Here is a 22405-nt window from a genome sequence, read left to right as displayed (position 1 = left end):
AGCCACCTAGTCTGACTACTGTTGACTTGTCGTTACCGCTTTGCGACATAATCCTGCCGGCTTGCTGCGGTCGCGGTCCAGTGATTACCTGCACGAGCGAGCTGAGCCTCTCGAGGGAGCTCTGCGTGGCGAGGCAGACGGGCCAGGTCGCGGACAGCTCGGCGAAGCGGTCCCCGGGCACCAGCGAGTCCACCACCTGGTAGAGGCGGCGCGCGTCCCAGCGGGCCAGCCGCAGGTCCCGGAACGGCGACGCCGCGGGAGTGGGCGGGCACGACGCCTCCGCCACCGCCGCCGCCTCCTCCGCCACCCTGCGCGGTAAACAGCAGCGCTGCAGTCCTCCTGGACTGAGAATGTGCTCCGCAGGGCGCAGCGAGCCTGACCACCAATGTCCATAATACCTTTATATATCACACGATCTTACAGACTATTCTAAGAACTGTATATTTCTGAAGGAACACACCTTATTCCCCAAGAATTCACCAAACAGCACTTGTCTGAAATATAATTCTCTGTTGAACAGAAGATAACTTGTACATCCACACATATTATGAAAATGGTTTTGTGTGTATGTATAGGTACATACATTCGACATCTTATGAACCACGAGACCGACTGCAACCACACTTCGTACACATTTCACTCAAGGTCTGGAAAGAATATCCGTGGAGGTAAGAACCACCTACCTATCAAAGAGTTGGGGCTGGGAGAAGAAAAGCGAATGTCTATACTTTAATCATCTATCATTTGAGGATGACAGCACTTACCGACTTGCAACAAACTTTACACATAATTTCAAACCTTTAAGAAAACTTTTTCTCTGTGGTGCCCCCCATATAATAATCAGAGGAAAAAAGTTAATCGCTTACTATCTTTTCGCTGACCATCCAGTAAAATTATCACATGAAACATGATGTTTTAGTTTATTACTACTTTACTAGCGACTGTATTCGCGACATATTTTGCAGACAATATTGATATACAAAACTGAATGTTCAAGAAAAATTCTATCATTGTACGACACATAGTACAGAAGATACGACGACATAAACACGGAGCAGACTATTGGAGAAAGGAAAGAGGCGGAAGTGGAGAGTGGGGAGGAGAGGATGGACAGAGAGAGGGATAGGCCGAATGAACAGAGTGTGGGGAGAGAAAGAGATGCACAAAGAGAGGGGGAGCAGGAGATGGAGTTAGAGGGGAGAGGAGTGCACAGACAGAAGGGGAAGAAAGACGGATTGACAAAAAGTAGGGGAAGGAGATGGACAGGGAGAGGGACAGGAGGAGATGAACAGAGAAGAGGCGGTGGAGGATGTGGATGAGGTGGAGGAGATGGACAGAGAGGGGGTACACAAGGAGATGGACATGGAAAGGGGAAGGAGGAGATGGAATAATAGAAAACTGGAAAAAATACATACACGGGCAACACCGCATACTCAGCTAGTAGTAGATAAAGGGAACAGGTACATTTCGTCTTCCTCAACTTCCAAAAATAGATTGAAATACAGATTACACCGTCGGATATGTAGTATCCTTGGTCGCATTGTGATCTCGGTCAATTATTTCACGATCGGATCAATGGATTGAGTAACTGTGATCATAAAACAGCCAAAATGAATTGACTTTTAATAATACTATGATTTCTCAACAGCTCCATGGGAAGGAGGAGATGGACTAATAGAAAACTGGAAAAAATACATACACTGGCAACACCACATACTCAGCTAGTAGTAGATAAAGGGAACATGTACATTTCGTCTTCCCCAAATTCCAAACATAGACTGAAATTCAGATTACACCGTCAAATATGTAGCATCTTTGGTTGCATTATGATTGCAGTCAATTATTTCACGATCGCATGTATGGATTGAATGACTGTGATCATAAAACAGCCAAAATGAATTGGCTTTTAATAATACTATGATTCCCCAACAGCTCCAGATTCAGAAGAAATTATATGCTCATTAAATACAACAACGCAGCCGGTGAGAATGGAATTAACGCAGAATTACAGAATGCCCTAGACGATGATGACGTTCTTGAACTAAAAAAACATAATACACAGACGAAAAAAATCGCAGCACCAAAAAATAACTAATGTGGAGTAACGAAATTTTAAGAATACATTAGTCCAGTTATCATATTTAGGTGATTAACATTGCAAGATCAGAAGTTAATGTAAGCGCGAGATAAGCCACTGCAAATGTGAAATGCTGCTACATTAATAACCGGCTAACCGCTAGAATGTTGGAAAGCAAGCGTGCAGACGTGCGTGCATTGTGTTGTACAGGTGCCGGGTGTCAGTTTGTGGGCTGGAGTCGCATGTCTATTGCACTTGGTCGATTGGATGACGCTGGAATTGTCGTCCGATGAAGTCCCAATGTTCTCGATTGGAGACAGATTTGGTGAGCGATCAGGCCAAGGCAACATGTCGATACTCTGTATAGCATTTTCGGTTACAACTGCGGTATATGAGCGAGCCTTATCCTGTTGGAAAACACCTCTTGAAATGTTGTTCGTGAATGGCAACATAACAGGTCGAATCACCAGATTGACTTAAAAATTTGCAGTCATAGTGCGTGGAATAACCACGAAACTGTTCCCCCTGCCATATGAAATTGCAGCCCAGACCATAACTCCAGGTGTAGGGCCAGTATCTCTAGGTTGAACTGCAGGCCCACAACTGCCAGCCTTCTAACCAACAAACACCCATCACTCGGACCGAGGCAGAACCAGCTTTCAACAGAAAACGGAACAGATCTCACGTGCTCTACCATAAGCTATTGCTTGCAAATTGTGGTGGTCTGGGGTCAGTGGCATGCTCGCTACGAGGTGCCTGGCTCTGAACTGTGCTTGAAGTAAGCGATTTGTAATGGTTCGTTGTGTCAGTGTGGATCCAGCTGCTGCTGAAATCGCTGCTGCAGAGGCAGTGCGATGAGCCAAAGCCACGTGGCAGACCGGAGTCCGGGCTCCTTGCGACCGTAGATTCTCATGATCACCGCTGTTAGTACATTTACAGTCGGTAGCAATATCACAGAAGAAACATCCAGCTTCTCGTGCCCTATTACACGACCTTGTTCAAACTCAGTGAGGTGTTGATAATGGCGTCTTTGTCGCCTTAAAGGCATTCTTGATTGACATCATCTCACCACGTCCAACCTCAAAAGTAACTATCGCTCACGACCGTTACAACGTGTATTTGAAGCAAACTCATTTGCATCCTCAGAGAAGATCTACTAGCGCCATTCTTATGTGACTAGTTCGCAATCAGAAGACGTCATCTTTCATGAGTAACTTGCGTTTACGTCGCACAACTCCTTCTTGGTGTTTCGATTTTTTTCCATCAGTGCAGATAAACTCTGGGAGAAAGAAGAAATACAAGAACACAGGAAAACAACCAGTGTATACCCCGCCCATGTGTACGTGTCAGACTAAGACAAAACTCAATTGTACTTTATTATTTTCGCCATTTGCCCCTGTCGTCCATGAACCAAGGGGAAAACAGCTGCCTCGGTGCCGGTTTGGATAGCGTCATTTTGCCACGCGTGATATATCGTAAACACAACGGCATGCGAATAGTTTACAAACTTAGCCGTTTCGGAAATGCTTTCACCCTTGACCCGGAAGCCAAAAATTATGTCCATTTTGACGTCAGATAAATCGCTCCGTTTCCGCATTACAACGACTGCACTTTTTTACTTATCTGCCAACAAAATTTATATACTCTCCGCTGCTAGTGCTGCCACGTGCCACCTGTGTGTTGTTACTGCACATTCACGTCCGCTTACGCGGTGGTCTCATTAATGGGTCTGGACAGTGTAACTATAGAGGCATATTGTTTTTTCCAGCGGTTAAAAAAAATAATTATCCAAAGCATTGTTCAATCGCGCAAAATCCATCTAGAGTCATAATTGGGGGAATATCGAGGTTTATTTCGAAGTAATATATCATGCAGCTGCCAGATACGGAATCTAATAACTTTTCTACAAATGAGGTAACCAAGGAACAAAGATACAACATTAAAACTTAAATTACGTTTTCTGTAGTTGTAAATTGTCTTTGGATACACCGTATCATGGACATTACAAGCACTGTTTGCACAGTTCATTTAACCTGTGGCGCTGTCAGTGTCATCATTTACTACCGTAATTAAACAGGTTTTAAACGTAAGTACTATAGCACAGCCAGTTTAATCTTTAGTGGTGTCAGCCAGCTTTAAACGTAAGTCACCATACTGCAAATAGAATATGTACTTTACGTAACGTTAATTTAAGTTTTCTCTCTTATCTCAGTTTTTATCTTTTGTACTATACTTTCTGATAATACTCCTGTTCATGCGAAAAGTGAAACCGATAAATAATAATTACTAAGTGCAGCTGTTTTCAAAAACTCATTTGCCTTTTATTACTGTGAACACCAAAACGGAAGTACCTAGCTTAATGTTGACGATAGACAAAGAACGCTACGCTCACTCCAGAGATATTTCTAATCTGTGATGCTAAAAAGATACTACCTGACAGGAACTAGAAACGAGCGTCGCGCTTTGTCAGTGACCAGGAATTGTTGCAGTCAGTAAACGGAGTCAGTTTCCGAGCAAACATCGTGAAGGTAATCGTGTGTGTGAGACACTATAGCATAGTACGTAATACCATAACACAGCATTTCTATTGAAATATTTGATTCTATTCCTTTTCACGAATGTAGTTTTCATTTCATGTATGATCAGTTTCACTATAGTCTAAGAATTATAAAATAAACGTGGCAAATGGATATCTTATAAACGGAATACTGACTAAAATAGTTAACAACAATTTTATAACATCTGTATAGTAGACACACGGGCAATGTTTGGGGCTTTATAATACACTGATCCATTGAAAATGTATGAGTAGCTATAAGAAATCTTTGAAGTGCAAACGCTCTCTGACAACAGTAACAACAGTAATAAGAGGTGGAGTAGCTATGGGTGAGGAAGGGCGCAAGTTTTGTGGTTCTGGCGCAGCATACATATATGCAGCAATTTACTGCGTTTGCAAGAAACACTGCAAGTTCCAAGAACCGCAGTATACTGGTGACACAATGATGTTTCAAGAGGAATACTTGCCACAGCAAGTATAATGAATATCTTCATCTGGCGACGAGACACTGTAATTGTAACTGCAGCCAACGGTCTAATGCTTCGCTACCGCAGAATCTCCAAATATAAGAATGAATCACTTTATATTTTTAACTCTGTAAATGGTTTCCCAATGTTCTGAGTGATTTTTGATAATATTACATTCATGCATAATTTAATTTTAATCTCATAGTCGCCGTTACCCCAGGTCATTATTACCTGGAACACGATCCATGTCCTACTATCCTGTGTTCCTAGTGTCACATTATCAATGGAAAATTTTTATTAATTTTAAGGAGAATAACGTTGCCAAAATAATTAAAGTTCTTCTGGAGAAGAAAGTTTGTATGATCGCTAATTAACTTCAGACACTAAATAAGATATTCAGCTAAAACAATAATTTTAAAATGCGATAATGACTTATATCATATTTTTTTACAATTCATGGTAATCGCTGCTATGTTCAATATGTTCGTAAAGATTACCAACCCAAACTTAGTCCATGATAGCAAATATACAATGGAGACTGTACTGCATGAATCATTTTGTGAACTTCCTTATCAAACATGACTGCCTAAGAAAGAAGAGGTACAAGAGGAACTAGACAATATGGAAGAATGAGGAATCACTGAAACATGTAAAAGCTAATACGACAAAACAGTAATTACGAGACAAAAATGAGGACGGATTTAGAATGGTGATAGACGCACACATTCTAAACAAAGTAGATTGTCTTGCATTTGCAAATGACATGGCATATATTACAGAATCACTTGATAATGCACACAAACAAATCACAGGGCTACAACGTCAAGCAGCAAAAGTAGGTTTAAAAATATCAGTTGAAAAAACACAAGTTCTTGACAAAGATCAGTAATACACCTCAAAAGCTTAAAATGAATAACACTGTAATATCTAAAGTAAAGTGAATTAAAAATAACTTGGGGGACTGCTATCAGACAACTTGAAGGAAAAGACAGCAACAGCGAACAGCAATAGCGATTAGAGCCCATAAAATGTACAGTGTCTTTCAAATAACAAGAAACATCTACATTAGAAAATCTTTATCCTGGAACACAAAACTGGAACACGAAGGAATAGCGGAAAGATCAGAAATACTCTAACCAGCAGGAAAAATTAGAAAAAAATGAAAGAAGAACCCAAAGAAAAATAGTTGGACCCAAAATCAGCAGCGAATCAGAGTACAGATTACGACCTAATATATAGAACTATGTCTGTAAGTTGAAAACGTAACAGAGAAGTGGGAGATTAAAGTTCTATGGACACACTTTCAGGATGAATAATGACGTAATAACAAAACAAATATTTGACTTATTAAACAATTGCAAATCCCCAAAATCACGTGGCTGAGAGGAGTAGGAAGAGATATCGAAAATGAAGGAGTCGACATAGCTGCAATAAGTAAATGAACACTTTTTTAAAGAAGCAGTAGATAAGGCAGTTTTCAGGAAAGAAAAAATCAAGAACTGGAAGATAGTGGACACAAGAAGAGGAGGAACAACTTACTCAATGAAAGAAAAAAGTTTGGGCCCAAAGGAAACTATAGATAAAAACGAAGAAGAAGAAAAAAATGTTGATTTATCGTGCCCTCCAGAACGGTTATTCAGAATTTTAAAAATGACCATTCAACTCACATTGATAAATGAGGAATAATATTCTTTCACGATAACGCTAGTATCGTAATCAAGCCCAACAAAGAGGCAAAAACAGAGACAAAAATAAATAAATAATTGGTTCCCATTTAATCCTCTATAAATTACCTAAGAAGACACAGTTCTTTGAATTCTGTACAACGTATGTTGCATCATCAACAACAACAACAAAAACAAAAGGGTACTGGGTACAGAAAATGCAAAAAAAACTTATGTTCACAATTCCTGAGTGTGAACAAAACGTTACTCTTGCACAAGAATAACTACCTTATGGAGCCGAAAACTACTTAACCACATCATTTAAATCATTTCAGTTTGACTCCTTCTACTCTATATAGAATATTTAAATAGAAAATGTCAGTGTATGCTTGGGTCATATTTCTTTAAGTTTAATGTAGATTAATGTTAGAGTAAAAATACAAATTCTTGACTATCCAACTTCTCGCCATAATTTCATAGACAAAATGAGTTCTGCCTGTAAACATACCTAGACATTCTACATGCTAATGAGTTGCCGCAAGTGTGATTCAAAAGCCTGTTGGTTTTTGTTATCATAATCGTTTCATAGAGACATAACCTAACCTCAATCGTACATTTGGAAATTCCTCATTAGTGATTCTGGCCTATTTTTGTGATTGCGATTGAAGAGACTTAGAATCACAAGGTCTGAAAGTGTAGGAATGTATTGTGAAACAGTTCCACTGAATTCCCACTGTTTTCGTAAATGAAAGCTCATTTGCAAGCACTGAATCTATACCTAATCGACTGCTTCAGTGGGCCCTTTGTTCATCATTAAATTTTAGCGTTATGAAAGTTGGTTATGGTGTAATGTAACAGACGCTTTGGGCTACAACATAAATTTACTTGAAACTATTTTTATGTTTTTATATTGCCTACTTTACATGTATTTATTTTATAAGCTTTCTTCGCGTGATTTAAGTTTCACGTTTGGTTTTCCTTTTCGAAAGTATCCCCAGCATTACTAATATCAATGAAAGTTAGATTCACCTATTATTCGCAATGATATACGTCTGAGATTTTCTGTGGCATAACTTCCATGAACTAACGTTGCAAAAGCAGGTAAAAGAGCACTGCTTTTTACCTTCTGACGTCGTCTTTGTAAGTCATTCTGAAGTAACTGCGGCATCACAGTCGATACATTAGGTAGAAATATTTCTGCACAAATAATTTGTTTCAACTGAAAGGCGATATTTTAATTAATATTTATTAATTGAAGCTTCGGTACTGTAGTTTTTTAAACTGACTTGGCAAAATCTAAATCCATATTCTGACTATTACGTAGTTATTTTCATTTTTGGAGACTTTAGTCCTTCAGTTCCCTTCTCATCCTGGCTTAGCCAGTCTATAATAATATATAAAGTGGAAAGTTTTTAGCAAAACTCTCGAAAAGTTCTTGGCTTGTACTCTATGCTCTAATAAATATTCGGATGGACACAGGCTATATATATTTTTTAAACAACAATGTACGCGTTTTGTGCGAAAAACATTGGCGAAGATAATGGATAAATTGTTGGTAGGCTTACCTTGTACCTTTTTATACAGGCGATACTTGTGTCGCGTCTTCTTGGTAGGAAAGGTATCAGTCACGATATCTTTAGTTCTGATCCCTTGTAAGCTGCTTAACCAGGTTTCTATTCTATGGAAATTTTGCAGAGTGAGTTTAATCTACCATTTTTCAGTGAATTACGAAGGCAATTTTTTATTCCTTTAAGTGTGCTCTTACTTCTTTCAGAAGAAGATGTAGTAACAGCGAATTGCGTATTACGAATTTAAGAACGTCTCCAGCTTGTCAATATAAATGTTTCCTAACTAATTTTCCAGACCTTCTTTGTTAAAGATTGGGTAAGCTATGAGCGGGCCGTTCAGTTGCATTGTTGGGAAATTTGATTTATAATTTCCGAACTGATTCGGACTGATTCTTATAAAAAAAAACGGTATAAACTAAATATTAGGATCATTGCCAAAACACATTTCCATTTGCACCATCATGTTATCTAAGGCCTCATAAAACAACATCTTACAGGACTAGAAGTCACGTTCACTGACACTTACATCACTGTGAAATTTCTTGTTACAGCTTCCAATACATGAGATCACTATTTTATCTGATCTCTTATCTGTTAACAAACTTGTGGTCTTCCTGATTTCAGCATTGCGGATACTAGTATCACATGAGATTTTATGTTGAAGAAGTGCACAGATATCTGTTAACACACACAAATATTTCTTTGTAAATGCAGAGCAGGACAAGGTGAGTTTCATTACGAATGTTAAGCAAGCCAGAAGCACTCTTGAACGACTCTTCATCATCTGTGGTGATATCTTGAACAATTTCTTTTAACTCACGGTATTTAAGATATGTTTGAACAGCGCGTGAATTGCAATTCCAGCGTCTAGCACAGGTTTGAGGCAATCTGAATACTTCACTTTCTACGAGTTGTGTTATCTTTGAGGGACTGCTAAAAAATGATTGGAATGGTACAAGACCTACTGCTTTCATATTTTTACGACAATGTAAAAGCACCAGACTAAGTTTATGAACATAATTGTGAGAAAGTGTAGCTCGTGGGCATTTTTACTGACCAAAATTTTTGACATCTCCATGTTTACCTGCCATTACTGAGGCTCCATCATATGTTTGGCTCACTATTTTGCCAGTAACCAACAAAACACCATGTGTGTGTTGAATACAATTTCTGATCAATCTTGACCAATTTTGTCAACATTGCAGAAACCCATAAATCTTTCTATGGGAACGTATAGTGTACAAATCTTGAGAACAATTCCAAGGTTACCTCTGCTTGCACTCCAACAAATTCACTTGACGGCAACTCTTCACTAATGCAATCATTGACATCGGTTGCCGATTCAATTAATTTGTTTTGAATTGTGTTTGATGTTCCTTTGGACCCATATGTGTTCTGCAAGTGATCACAAATAAACGGTTACTGGGAAGGAAAGAGTTCAAGCAATTCAAGATAATTCCCTTTGTTAGCGGAACATTCATCTTCAAAGTTTCCTGTGAATGCAAGCTCTTGCTCGCCCAAGATACAAACAGCTTCCACAAGTCTCTCACTTACGAATCTGTTTTGTTTCACAACTGCATCATGTTTTATGGCTAGAAGCTTGGCTCCTTCAGAAACTAGATGTTCAGCTCGTCCACGACCCAACAATTAAAAGCTCTCTTGGGTCTGAAGGTGTCATCCTGGTTTTTGGTGTTTCTCGGTTTTTCTGTAAAAGTTTTTGTCACAGATGCACGACACATACCCCAAAAGAAGCTGATGTCCTTTTTCAACCCCAGATCCACCAAACAAAATGTGTAATAATACAATTTAATTCTTACAGAGCAACCTATAAGCGAAACATACTTTTCTGCTTCGTTTCCCAGCACCTATCTCAATGTCTAAGTGCGGTGTGAATCGCTTGTCTTTATGCGCGCACTTCGTTTCGTAAGTCGAACTTGACAATCGTTTGTCATCTAATCCACGAAATAAAGGCATAAGTGTTCCCTCTTCACAAGCCATAATACACTGAAGCGCCAAAGAAACTGGTATAGGCGTGAGTATTCAAATACAGAGGTATGTAAACAGGCAGAATACGGCGCTGCGGTCGGCAACGCCCGTATAAGACAAGTGCCTGGCGCAGTTGTTAGATCGGTTACTGCTGCTACGATGGCAGGTTATCAAGATTTAAGTGAATTTGAACGTGGTGTTATAGTCGGCGCACGAGCGATGGGCACAGCATCTCCGAGGTAGCGATGAAGTGGGGATTTCCCCGTACGGCCATTTCACGAGTGTACAGTGAATACCAGGAACCCGGTAAAACATCAAATCTCCGACATCGCTGCGGCCGGAAAATGTTCCTGCAAGAACGGGACCAATGACGACTGAAGAAAATTGTTCAACGTGACAGAAGTGTAACCTGGAAATTGCTACAGATTTAATTGCTGGGCCATCAGCGTGCGACCCATTTAACGGAACATCATCGATATGGGCTTTCGGAGCCGAAGGCCCACTCGTATGCCCTTGATGATTGTGCGACACAAAGCTTTACGCCTCGCCTGGGTCCGTCAACACCGACATTGGACTGTTGATGACTGGAAACATGTTGCCTGGTCGGATGAGTCTCGTTTCAAGTTGTATCGAGCGGATGAATGTGTACGGGTATGGAGACAACCTCAAGAATCCATGGACCCTGCAAATTATCAGGGGGACTATTCAAGCTGGTGGAGGCTCTGTATGGTGTGGTGGTGTGCTGTTGGAGTGATATGGGACTCATGACAGGTGCTGTTCAGAAGAGGTCTCCATCCCCTCGTACTCTTATGGATTTATGGACAGCCCTGCAGGATTCACGGTGTCAGTTCCCTCCAGTACTACTTCAGACATTAGTCGAATATGTGCCACGTCCTGTTGCAGCACTTCTGCGTGCTCGCGGGAGCCCTACAATATAATATATTTGGAAAGTGTAGACGTTTCTTTGGCTCTTTAGTTTGTAAATAGTTAACACGAACTCACAAATTATAAAGCTAAAGCAAGTTTTGTTAAACTAGGACTAAATAGCACGCGAAATAGCGCGAAATTGGACATCTTAGGCGAGCCTCACTGCCACACTCCTACGACACACCTGACTGCCTGTCGCCCTGCCGGCTGTAGCGTGGCAACTAGAGGCTGTTTCTAAAAGTCTTCAGAGAATTGTTAACTGGTAGCGGGCATAAAGCAGTAAACTCTCAATTCATGGACAGAGCGAATGAAACTGTAGTAACATACAAAACAAACTTACACTGTTTTGGGAGAGGAGGAGATTATTGCTAAACGTCCGGTAGACAACGAGGTCATTAGAGACAGAGAAGTTGCAGCACTAAAAAATTGCAGCGAAATGCAGGAAGATCTGCAGCGGATAGGCACTTGGTGCAGGGAGTGGCAACTGACCCTTAACATAGACAAATGTAATGCATTGCGAATACATAGAAAGAAGGATCCTTTATTGTATGATTATATGATAGCGGAACAAACACTGGTAGCAGTTACTTCTGTAAAATATCTGGGAGTATGCGTACGGAACAATTTGAATTGCAATGATCAAATAAAATTAATTGTTGGTAAGGCGGGTGCCAGGTTGAGATTCATTGGGAGAGTCCTTAGAAAATGTAGTCCGTCAACAAAGGAGGTGGCTTACAAAACACTCGTTCGACCTATACTTGAGTATTGCTCATCAGTGTGGGATTCGTACCAGGTCGGGTTGACAGAGGAGATAGAGAAGATCCAAAGAAGAGCGGCCCGTTTCGTCACAGGGTTATTTGGTAAGTGTGATAGCGTTACGGAGATGTTTAGCAAACTCAAGTGGCAGATTCTGCAAGAGAGCCGCTCTGTATCGCGGTGTAGTTTGCTGTCCTGGTGTCGAGAGGGTGCGTTTCTGGATGAGGTATCGAATATATTGCTTCCCCCTACTTATACCTCCAGAGGAGATCACGAATGTAAAATTAGAGAGATTCAAGCGCGCACGGAGGCTTTCCGGCAGTCGTTCTTCCCGCGAACCATAAGCGAGTGGAACAGGAAAGGGAGGTAATGACAGTGGCACGTAAAGTCTCCTCCGCCACACACCGTTGGGTGGCTTGCGGCGTATAAATGTAGATGTAGATGTAGATTAACCTCTGGTTATGGACGGATGGAGAACGAAAGGAGTTGTGCCCTTTCAAAGGAACCATCCCGGCATTTGTCATAAGCGAGTTAAGGAAATCACGGAAAACCTAAATCAGGTTTACCGGATGCGGGTTTGAGCCGCCGTCCCCCTGAATACGAGTCGTCCAGTGCGCTAACCACTCTCGGTTACTCTGTTTTCAATGGATCCTTATAGTCTAATTCTAATTGCAAGTTCTCTCCAAATATTTGGATAAGCTAACACTCAAAAGCTCTGAAGAGCTTCGTTACTGTAAAAACCGACTGCAAGAAAGAAATTTCTTTGCTGTGGTGTGAAAATGTGCTGATCAGTTTTCTTTCTCACTGTCGTTTTTAACTACGGCAGATTAAAGTGAGCCCACATCTCGTGGTCGTGCGGTAGCGTTCTCGCTTCCCACGTCCGCGTTCCCGGGTTCGATTCCCGGCGGGGTCAGGGATTTTCTCTGCCTCGTGATGGCTGGGTGTTGTGTGTTGTCCTTAGGTTAGTTAGGTTTAAGTAGTTCTAAGTTCTAGGGGACTGATGACCATAGATGTTAAGTCCCATAGTGCTCAGAGCCATTTGAACCATTTTTGAAGATTAAAGTGAACTGGTAGATCGGTTGCGATAATTCGTATATGGGGTATGAGAGAGAAACGTCTGCAGCTTTTGTTGTAATGTTTTTATTTCGAATAGTTTTAACCGGCGAACGTGTAGCATTACAGAGATGGGAAGATTCACATTGCGCAGTGCTATTCTTATAATCCGATAACCCATATGTACAGCTTTCACAATGAACATTTTTTTATTAAAACCGACAGTGAATAAGAAAGCTAAACAGCACACCGTGGTGTACACAACTTTTGTTTAAAATTATATAAACTGTGAAACAGTGTGTGAATAGGAGAAACAATTTGTGTTATTGTGTCAATGTCCTGCTATTTCAGTTTAAGCCAACTGCAAGAAAGAAAACGAAACCGAACACTTTCACAGCTACACAAAGTACTTTCTATTTTGCTGTCGTTTTTTACAGAAAATGTGTACATCGTCCAAATGTATAGTATAGTATCGAGTAAAAATTTAAAGTAACTCTGTCAAGAACTTTTCCTGATCATTTTATTCATATTCCAAATGGTTTACTACAATTTCGGCTTCCATACCTCCGAAGTGGGCGAAGTCGCAACGAGGAACCGAAATTTGCGTACAGACACAGTTCCCAGGGATTACCCAGATAAGGACGAATATCCAGTTCCCAACCACATTTAGCAAAAATTATTCCATTCCATGGTAGGGTGGTACAACCAGTTTTGAATATATTTTAGAATAAAAACAGTCTTCGTTGCGAAATTACTTAACGTCAATGACGCGTTTCACCCTTTTGAGGCGTCATCAGATCGTATAAAAGCAGCTGGATGTGAAATCCATCTGTCATATAGCCACAAATGTGTGTGAATTCCTAAGGGACCAAACTGCTGAGGTCATAGGTCCCTAGAGTTACAAACTACTTAAAGTAACTTATGCTAAGAACAACACACACACTCGTACCCGAGGGAGGACTCGAAGCTCCGACAGGAGGGGCCACGCAATCCGTGGCATGGCGGCTCTAACAACGTGGCCACTCCACGCGGCCATGTAGCCACATAAAATGGAAAATGGACGCAACGTCGACTGTATGTATCATATAATTTCCCGTTAAAAACGGGTAGATGACAGATGTGTTCCACACCCAGCTACTTTTACACAAATCTGATGATGCCACAAGAGGGTGAAACGCGTTATTGACGTTAAATAATTTCGAAACCAAGACTGATTTCATTCTGAAATGCATGTTTAGCAATTGCAAAGCATTGCTGGGTTCGTTAGTACATTATAAACCAGATTTTGCATACAAACATATCTGTGGGTCAAGCTGTGCAGCTACTTGAATGAATCGTACTGAAAACTGGCCTTCAATGTAACACAGCAAATTGTATAAATGATAGTTTACTGCCTAAGCAACTTCATAATTCTACCAAAGGAGTCACAGGCACTATAAGAATGACGTCAGGAGCCACCATGAAGAAACAAGCTGCCTGAGAGAAAAGTGGGCGGTTGTGGACAGTTCTGTTGAGTTTTCGGTACTGTACATATACCAGTTACTAGCAGAGTGATGGGAGTTTCGGGTGATTCGGTCGTATTGAAGAGGAGCTATAAATTTTTATTTTATGTTGAATACGAACATCTCTAAGTTTTTATTTGTTTTGCTTATAATTTTGAATTCACTTCGTACATTATGGGAAGCCATGAACATGCAACCTTGGGCAAATCAATGAGCACAAGATAGTATTCGCGAGGAAGTCGTGGATTTGACAATCTACTGGCGTATTCCAAACCAGCGCTCACACGTATGTCTGATACCGACCTTCGCGGGTGTGGGCCAGGGCCGCCCTCATCGTTGACGAGCTCGAGCACGGGCGGCGGCGGCGGCGGCGGGGGCGGCGCGTCGCGGGGACGGCAGTCTCCGCCGGCGAGCAGCCGCGCGGCGAGCAGCAGGTTGCAGCCGGCCAGGGCGGCCACGCACAGCGCGCTCAGCGCCCACAGCCGCCGCGGGCGCGCCTGCCACCAGTGCCGCCAACACCGGCAAGCCGCCGCCTGCAACATCGCACCGCACCACTGCTACCAACTGTGTGCCAGTTGTTGCATTTATCTCCACAAGCCTAGCAGTGAGCAGTATGGCGCAGCCGGCCCAGAGCAGCTACACGGAGCAAATCGGCGCCAACGAGATTAGCAGGAGACAACGAGAGGTCCCCAGCGGTGGTATCGACTTCTGCGAGTAAAAAAAATTCAGAATTTTACTTGACACTCAACCACGTTAAAAACACAGTATCATGTTGATTGGTTGCATGATGTAAAGGATAGCTTAAGACCTTCATATACAGAAGGTCACGCATTTGAATCTCGCCAGGTACTTCAATTTCTTTTATTTTTTAAATTTTCATTGAGATGATTTGGTCATTATTTTCATTCAGTTAATTTGTTTAAATGTAAATTTTTATTCCTTCGTCACCTTATTTTAATCATCATATCAAATTCTTCATTTCCTCTCATTTTTCTTCCTATCATTCTTTTTCCACTTGAAATGTTCATTCATGTTATTTTAATTAATTTTTTATATTAATTTCGATTTAATTTATCTCGTTTTATCATCGTATTTTTTCGTCCATGTTATTGTATTTATCGTTTCTATTCCTCCCGTGGCGTGAATTTCATTTTCCTTGTAATTCCTTCTTTCATTTAAATCTTCACGTGTGTTACTTTGACCATACTGCAATAGGAATTCAGGCTATGTTTTAAATGTTAATACAACGATCATTAACCAAAAAAAGCAATATCTTGCAACCAAAGATCAATTTTTGACACCTCTGCGCAGTCAATATAAATAAATTACTTAGCCTTTTGTTTTTTAACAAATAGATCGACATTTTCAAATATTTAAGTATTATAATAGATAAACATAAGTAAATTCACATTCACAAATAACATAAAGACAAAACGAGAACAAATGAAAAAAAATTCATATGATGACTAAAATGATGTGACAAAGGAAAAGAAATAAAAAATTGCATTTAACCAATTAAATGAATAAAAATAATGATCAAAGTCATTTCGATAAGGATTTAAAAATTTAAAAATTTGAAGCTCCTGATGAGAAACCCTCGACTTTCTCCACGTGAAGGCCTTACCATCTAAATTTCACCATGGAATCATTTAACATGGTAATACTTTTTTAATGCTGTTGAGCATTACATAAACTTCTGAACTTTTTTCGTCGATTACTTGTAAACGAGGGCCCACCAAGGTCAACGGCTGCAGGGTGTGATACCTGTTATCTTAACCTACATCACTGAATAGCTAGTTTCGAAAAGTCGATCTCACCACTAGGGACCACTCCATGTGAGAATGGTCATTTGCTGAAGCCAAAACAAGGGTTTCTCCATTAAAATCCTGTATGACACTCGCCCTCTTTACTTAAGGGTCTATTCTCCTCAGTCAGCCAATAAAATAAGTGATTTTTACGATAATGTTGGTAAAACTAATGAATAGTAAACGTAAACATGGTCCGTAGTAGGCTGTAATGTGATTTTCATTCAATCGTGCGATTAGCTAATTTCGAAAACCTGTCATTGTCAAGCACCTGTAAAGCCTTGGTGCTTGACAATGACAAGTAGTCGAAATTAGCTAATCGCATGATTAAATAAAAATCGCATTACAGCCTACTACGGACCATGTTTACGTTTATTAAACATCTGCAGGCTGTGAATCCCCACAAATATTAAAAATTTTAAAAACTAATAAAGTAATGAACATAAATTTTTTGCTTAGTGTTTATTGATTCTTGGGCAATATTTTCTCATCTTTTTTATGAAATTCACTCGTTATTAAACTCCCCATCCGATGAATTACAGTTACTCTGTGCAAAATAAGGCGTGTCTATGACGGAGGTCCTGCTGTTTGCAAATATTATCTGAAATCAGAAATGCATTATATCTAAAACTGACGGAACGGATTGCGGTCACACTAATAAAGATACCTTTCTCAAATTTGGCTGAATTACTCCTCGGGCATGTCTGCAAGATGTAATAGCCAATTTTTCATTTTGATTTATTCATTAGCTATTGCGAAAAACGTGACCAAAACCACACGACAAAACAAAATCTCTGTTTTAAACATTGACCATTTTTTGCGAATTTCAAAGAACTGTGCTATTATTCCGTTGCGCAATATCCTATAAAATAAGAAAATCTTATGTTTTTTTTTTAATTCCAGATAAGATTTGCCGACTGTAGTACTTCCGTCATAGATCTGTTTTTAGACAGTGGAACTTTTAGGTCCTTGGATGAGGGGGGAGGGGGGGAGGCGCTTACTTATGACTGAATTTCTTTCAATAAATCAGAAAATGTTGTTCAAGAATCAATAAATAATATTCAAAAAGGTTCATGTTGATTGCGTCATTAGCTTTTCCAAAAAAATCATGAACATCGCTCACTTTATAGGTTGACTTGAGGGGAATGGACCCTTAAAGTAGTATCTGAATATGTGCTTAGATAAGACATATGCAATTTCGTGGAGGAATACTCGTAATGAGACAGTTGATAACTTAATTTCTCGGTGCAACATTTCATTCGCTACGCGTATACTACATCACCCGCACGGACAGCCGTGCACGTTAAAGCCCTATTTCGGGGAAGAGATACGCCGGCCCCGGATCGAATTCGCCCGCAGGCTTAACGGCGAGGGTCGGTGTGAGGCTAGTGTGGATATGGTTTTTAGGAGGTTTCCCAGATTTCACTAGTTGAATATCGAGCTGCTATCCAAGCCCCGCCACAGTTACACGATTCGCAAAACATTTAGAAAACTTCCATTTCCACGTGAATAACATTATACGCAGACAGTTGGGGTACATATAGTCGGTCCCTGGGAGTAACAGGCTGGCTACATGTCGGACATCCAGCTATCCTTAAGTTAATCATGCCCAGTCAGTTAAAAAAAACGCTGACCTTGTGGTGATGCTGGACAAGGATACAAGAAAAAGAATAAGCATGACCTGGATCATAGTAAAATAGCAGATCGCTTTAATTTAAGCCAAACTGATAGCTGTAATAGTTGACAGTACAAACAGCACAAGATCCTTATGATCATTTCACTACCAAAATGTGCGATTTTCAGAAAGTAAGCACTTAAAGGACACTTTGTACCAGAGGAACACGACAACTTCGTATCAAAATTATTGATAGACCTTAGGTGCAGGTAAGCATTACCGCTAACTTGGAATGCTTGCACTTGATGTTAGTTAAACCTCATCCTTGTCTCTCTGCAATTTATTCTCTAATTCGTTCTACACATTATTAATTCTGTGTGACAATTTTGCACAATCAGGAATATATATTTCAATCATGATTTTAACTTATCGTTATGATCACTAGAACACATATATTCAGTTATCATGTTTGTAAAAAGGAATTTCCACAACTCAAATGATAATTTTATACCCTACGAAACAATACTCCACTGCTTTTTTTCTCTTTTTCAGTGAATGTTTCAGCTCACTTTCACAAACAAAACAAACTTTCAACTTATTAACCAGAGTATTTTATCACATACCTATTACATCTAAATATTCATAACTTCAGTATCAATATCGTCCAGTTGCCTTAATTGTAATTTCTGCATACATATCTCGCTCCCTCTCCTACAAACACAATTAGATTATTGCATTTGAACCTAGGTACCTGTCCTATAAAGACAATTAGACTCTTGTATTTGCATTTTTAAGTGTCTGTGAGAAAAGACTTTTAGCAATGTTACTGGCAGATCATACTAGACTGTAATATCAAGTAATTATCGGGTGACCATTTATTTCTCATATGAGCACTCAAGTTCAGAAATCAATGGACTTGTGTAGACATACCTATTGCATTACTTATCAAAGTAGGAGCTCCACTTTGCTACTACTCATTTATTGTTCTAGAATGTGGCAAGCAAGTACCAACTATAACCTTGACATAATCATATGCTGTTGTAGAATAAAAGTTACGTCTTGATGCGAAGAGCAAAAAGGCTCAGTCACATTCTGTAAGAACGACAGAACATGTCTTGGCGAACTGATGTGACAGTCTTCATTTACACTGGACACACTGTTAAGCACAGAAATACTCTCTTCACCAATGTAGTTCTTCATCTGCAAGGCCTTATCAAAAGAATCAAATTACTCATACGACGCTTGAGGCGACATTTTGGCTGCTGAGGGAGCTTTATGTTCGTCCTGTATTGCACGTTTACTTCACACATTGTGTACAACTTTGTCTTGATACGAATGACAGTGAAAGGAGTTTGAGCGCCTGGATTGAGGGCAACGTCGACACTGAAAATAACCAGATGCATAAAATCAGCATTACATGTCAAACTTGTAGACACACAACAATTATTATCACATTGTGGAACAGCGGTTCCTAAAATAAGAAGAAATCTCCCAACATTACAATTCGTACAGAGCAAGATAACCACATATGCACAAAAAATAATTAATATGCTGAAAACTTTAAGTGAATAACTTGTTGCCTATTCTCAACAGTCACTTCCTGGATTACCTCAGACGTAAACACTAAAGTGAAATACACAATTTATGGTCAGCTACTGTTACACCAGTTGCCAATAACAAAGTAAAACGAGTTTAACATCAAATTGTCAAATTAATAGCTCTTATAAACTGGAACATTATAACCATTTATGAAAAATCTAGCCCAGCTTACATTCTACATGTTTGAGAGAAACAAAGGAAAAAATGTAAGGCTCCGTCTTTCCTGGTCACTTCGGGCTCAGTTCGAACCGAGATTCATCCGTGAGAGAATTCTACTTCAGTCAACGAGATTCCAGGCCGAAGACATGTCCAGAGACGGCCCAGACAACAGTGGGATACCAACTTGACTCTCGGCCGCTATACGGCCTGACAATCAGCAGTGATGGTCTGGGTTGTCATTTGTTTTCATAGCAGCGCCCCTTTTGGTTGTCATCCGCGGCACCCTTGCAGTACAGTGGTACGCCTACGATATTCCACGCCCCGTTTTGCTGCCCTTCTTGACAACCCATGCTGGGCTTACATTTCAGCAAGATAATGCCCGCCCACACTCAACGAAAGTTTCTACTTCTTGTCTTCGTGCTTGCCAAATCCTACCTTGTCCAGGAAGGTCATCAGATTTCATCCCAATTTGGAGCATTGTGGGTAGGGCCCTCCAACCAGCTCGGGATTTTGACGATCTAATGCGCCAATAGGACAGAATTTGGCACGATATCCCTCATGAGGACATTCAACAAATCTGACAGTCACTGCCAAGCCGAAAAACTGCCTGCATAAGGGCCAGACGTGAACCAATGCATTACTGACTTACTCAATTTGTAAGGCTCTTTTTCTTGGATAAATTATCCATTGTTTTCTAAAATTATAATCGTATGTTTGCCTGTACACATACTTCACATCTACCGATTGCCATCCCATTCGGATAATTTCTTTGTGGTGCGTCCTATTTTTTGGCTTAGGATGTATTTCTAAGACCATTTTATTTACAAGCTTTTTTGATGTAATACTATTACTATTCTTATAAAATAATTTATTTATTCAGTTCTAATTTTTTTTCTTATTCTGATTCATTTCTTGTGCTCATAAATCAGATCTGGGACTTGGAAACGCAACTTGCAGCAGGGAGTTATGCTTACAGACTTAATAATGATGAAAACGTATTTTACAAACCTTAGTAATTATTTTTGTAAATGTTTCAGACTCCTGTCTTCCTACTGCAGACGGAGGATACTTTCTTATCTGCAGCTTTAATATTTCTTTTGCCTGTTACATCTTCTACAAAGACAAAGCGTCATACAATCTGATCACTGAACATAGCGCAAAGCAGCTCGGAAGCACTGTTTGCAGTATCACTAAAAACATCAGCCAATAAAACTATACCAAAAACACAAGGACAGTAAACATTACTATTTATGTCTTTATTAGCACAGGAACACGCGTTATTCTAACTTACCTCTTCTTTTTCTAAATGGTTTTCATTTTGAAAACTGTTATCTGAACACACTTGTTCTTCGCGACTAAAGAATACTAATGAAACTGTCTAAGCCTCTCCACTCTATCTTGCACCACCTCTGCAAGCGAGTTCGAGTCACTACGGGCAAGTTAATGTGTGAACAGCTTGTTTTCGACGAAGTAAATATATTCCAGTATATTCTGAACAAGAGAACATAGCACGCTTTTTATCAGCTGATCAAGATGTTCAATGTTCATACCACAATCAAGAACAAAATTAACCAACATATTTGTGCAGTCAAGCAAATCAAAAGAACGCTACATGATGAAACTACAGAAACTGTGGTACGGAAATAAACAATGTGACGGCACCAATAATAATGCAGTTACTATAAAGAGCTTTGGCACACACAACCAATGCTACATATGAACAAAATACGTACCAAACAAACAGCCCAAGATACTTTAAGCTTTGTTCTACATATATACAAGCAGATGTTATGGAGCGACCACCACATTCAATATAGGCATAACATTTTTGCATAAAATTCAAGTGCATTCTACCAATTACACCAGGCATCACATGAAGCTCAGCAGACGCTGCAAGTGTCTTGGCGAGAAGGGTTTCTTTGTCAACAACTCGTCTCAAGTAACGAGGCTTTCGTGTGTCCTAAAATTAAATCCGAAGGCTTCAGGCCCGGGGAGCGAATTGGCAGTGGAACTGCACCTACACTTCCTATCCAGTACCTGACATATGGTATTTAGTATATCACTATCTTGGACAGAAAAGTGTGCAGGTACCCGATCTAGTTGCATCCAACCGTACGTACACAGAAACAGTACATTTCCTTTGCTGACCTTAAGGCGCGTGTGCATTGATTATTCCCGATATTTCAAAACTTTCACTAGCCCGAGATTACTTTGAAGACGACAAGGTCATATTCCAAAGCTATACAGCAACTACCCTATCTTCAATTTGTAAGCAACCTTTCGAATCAACCCGTGTGTGTGTGTGTGTGTGTGTGTGTGTGTGTGTGTGTGTGTGTGTGTGTGTTACAGGGATTTCTGAAACAGTTACTAACTGAATTAGTACCGTGTGTGACACACGCCATCACATCAAATGGCTCTGAGCACTATGGGACTTAACTTCTAAGGTCATCAGTCCCCTAGAACTTAGAACTACTTAAACCTAACTAACCTTAGGACATCACACACATCCATGCCCGAGGCAGGATTCGAACCTGCGACCGTAGCGGTCGCGCGGTTCCAGACTGCAGCGCCTAGAACCGCTCGGCCACCCTGGCCGGCGCCATCGCATCCTCTTCAATGAGTTCAAGTCCACGTTATTTCAAAGCTCCCCATACACGTCATAATAAACGG

General features: G+C 40.2%; 1 protein-coding gene across 1 annotated transcript in view; it reads right to left on the bottom strand.

Moving 5' to 3' along the window:
* The window catches only part of LOC124805634 (beta-1,4-glucuronyltransferase 1), a 118582-nt gene extending 103691 nt beyond the window's left edge, over positions 1–14891 (bottom strand). The window contains exons 1-2 of the mRNA XM_047266202.1: positions 14861–14891; positions 89–375 (exon numbers count right to left, since the gene is read on the bottom strand). Coding sequence (XP_047122158.1) covers positions 89–375; positions 14861–14891 — 318 coding nt within the window. The remainder of the gene's footprint in view (positions 1–88; positions 376–14860) is intronic.
* Between the last annotated feature and the right edge of the window lie 7514 nt (positions 14892–22405).

This window comes from Schistocerca piceifrons, chromosome 7, assembly GCF_021461385.2.
Source record: "Schistocerca piceifrons isolate TAMUIC-IGC-003096 chromosome 7, iqSchPice1.1, whole genome shotgun sequence".
Taxonomy (NCBI): Eukaryota; Metazoa; Arthropoda; class Insecta; order Orthoptera; family Acrididae; genus Schistocerca; species Schistocerca piceifrons.
This window is presented reverse-complemented; position numbering and strand designations above follow the sequence as displayed.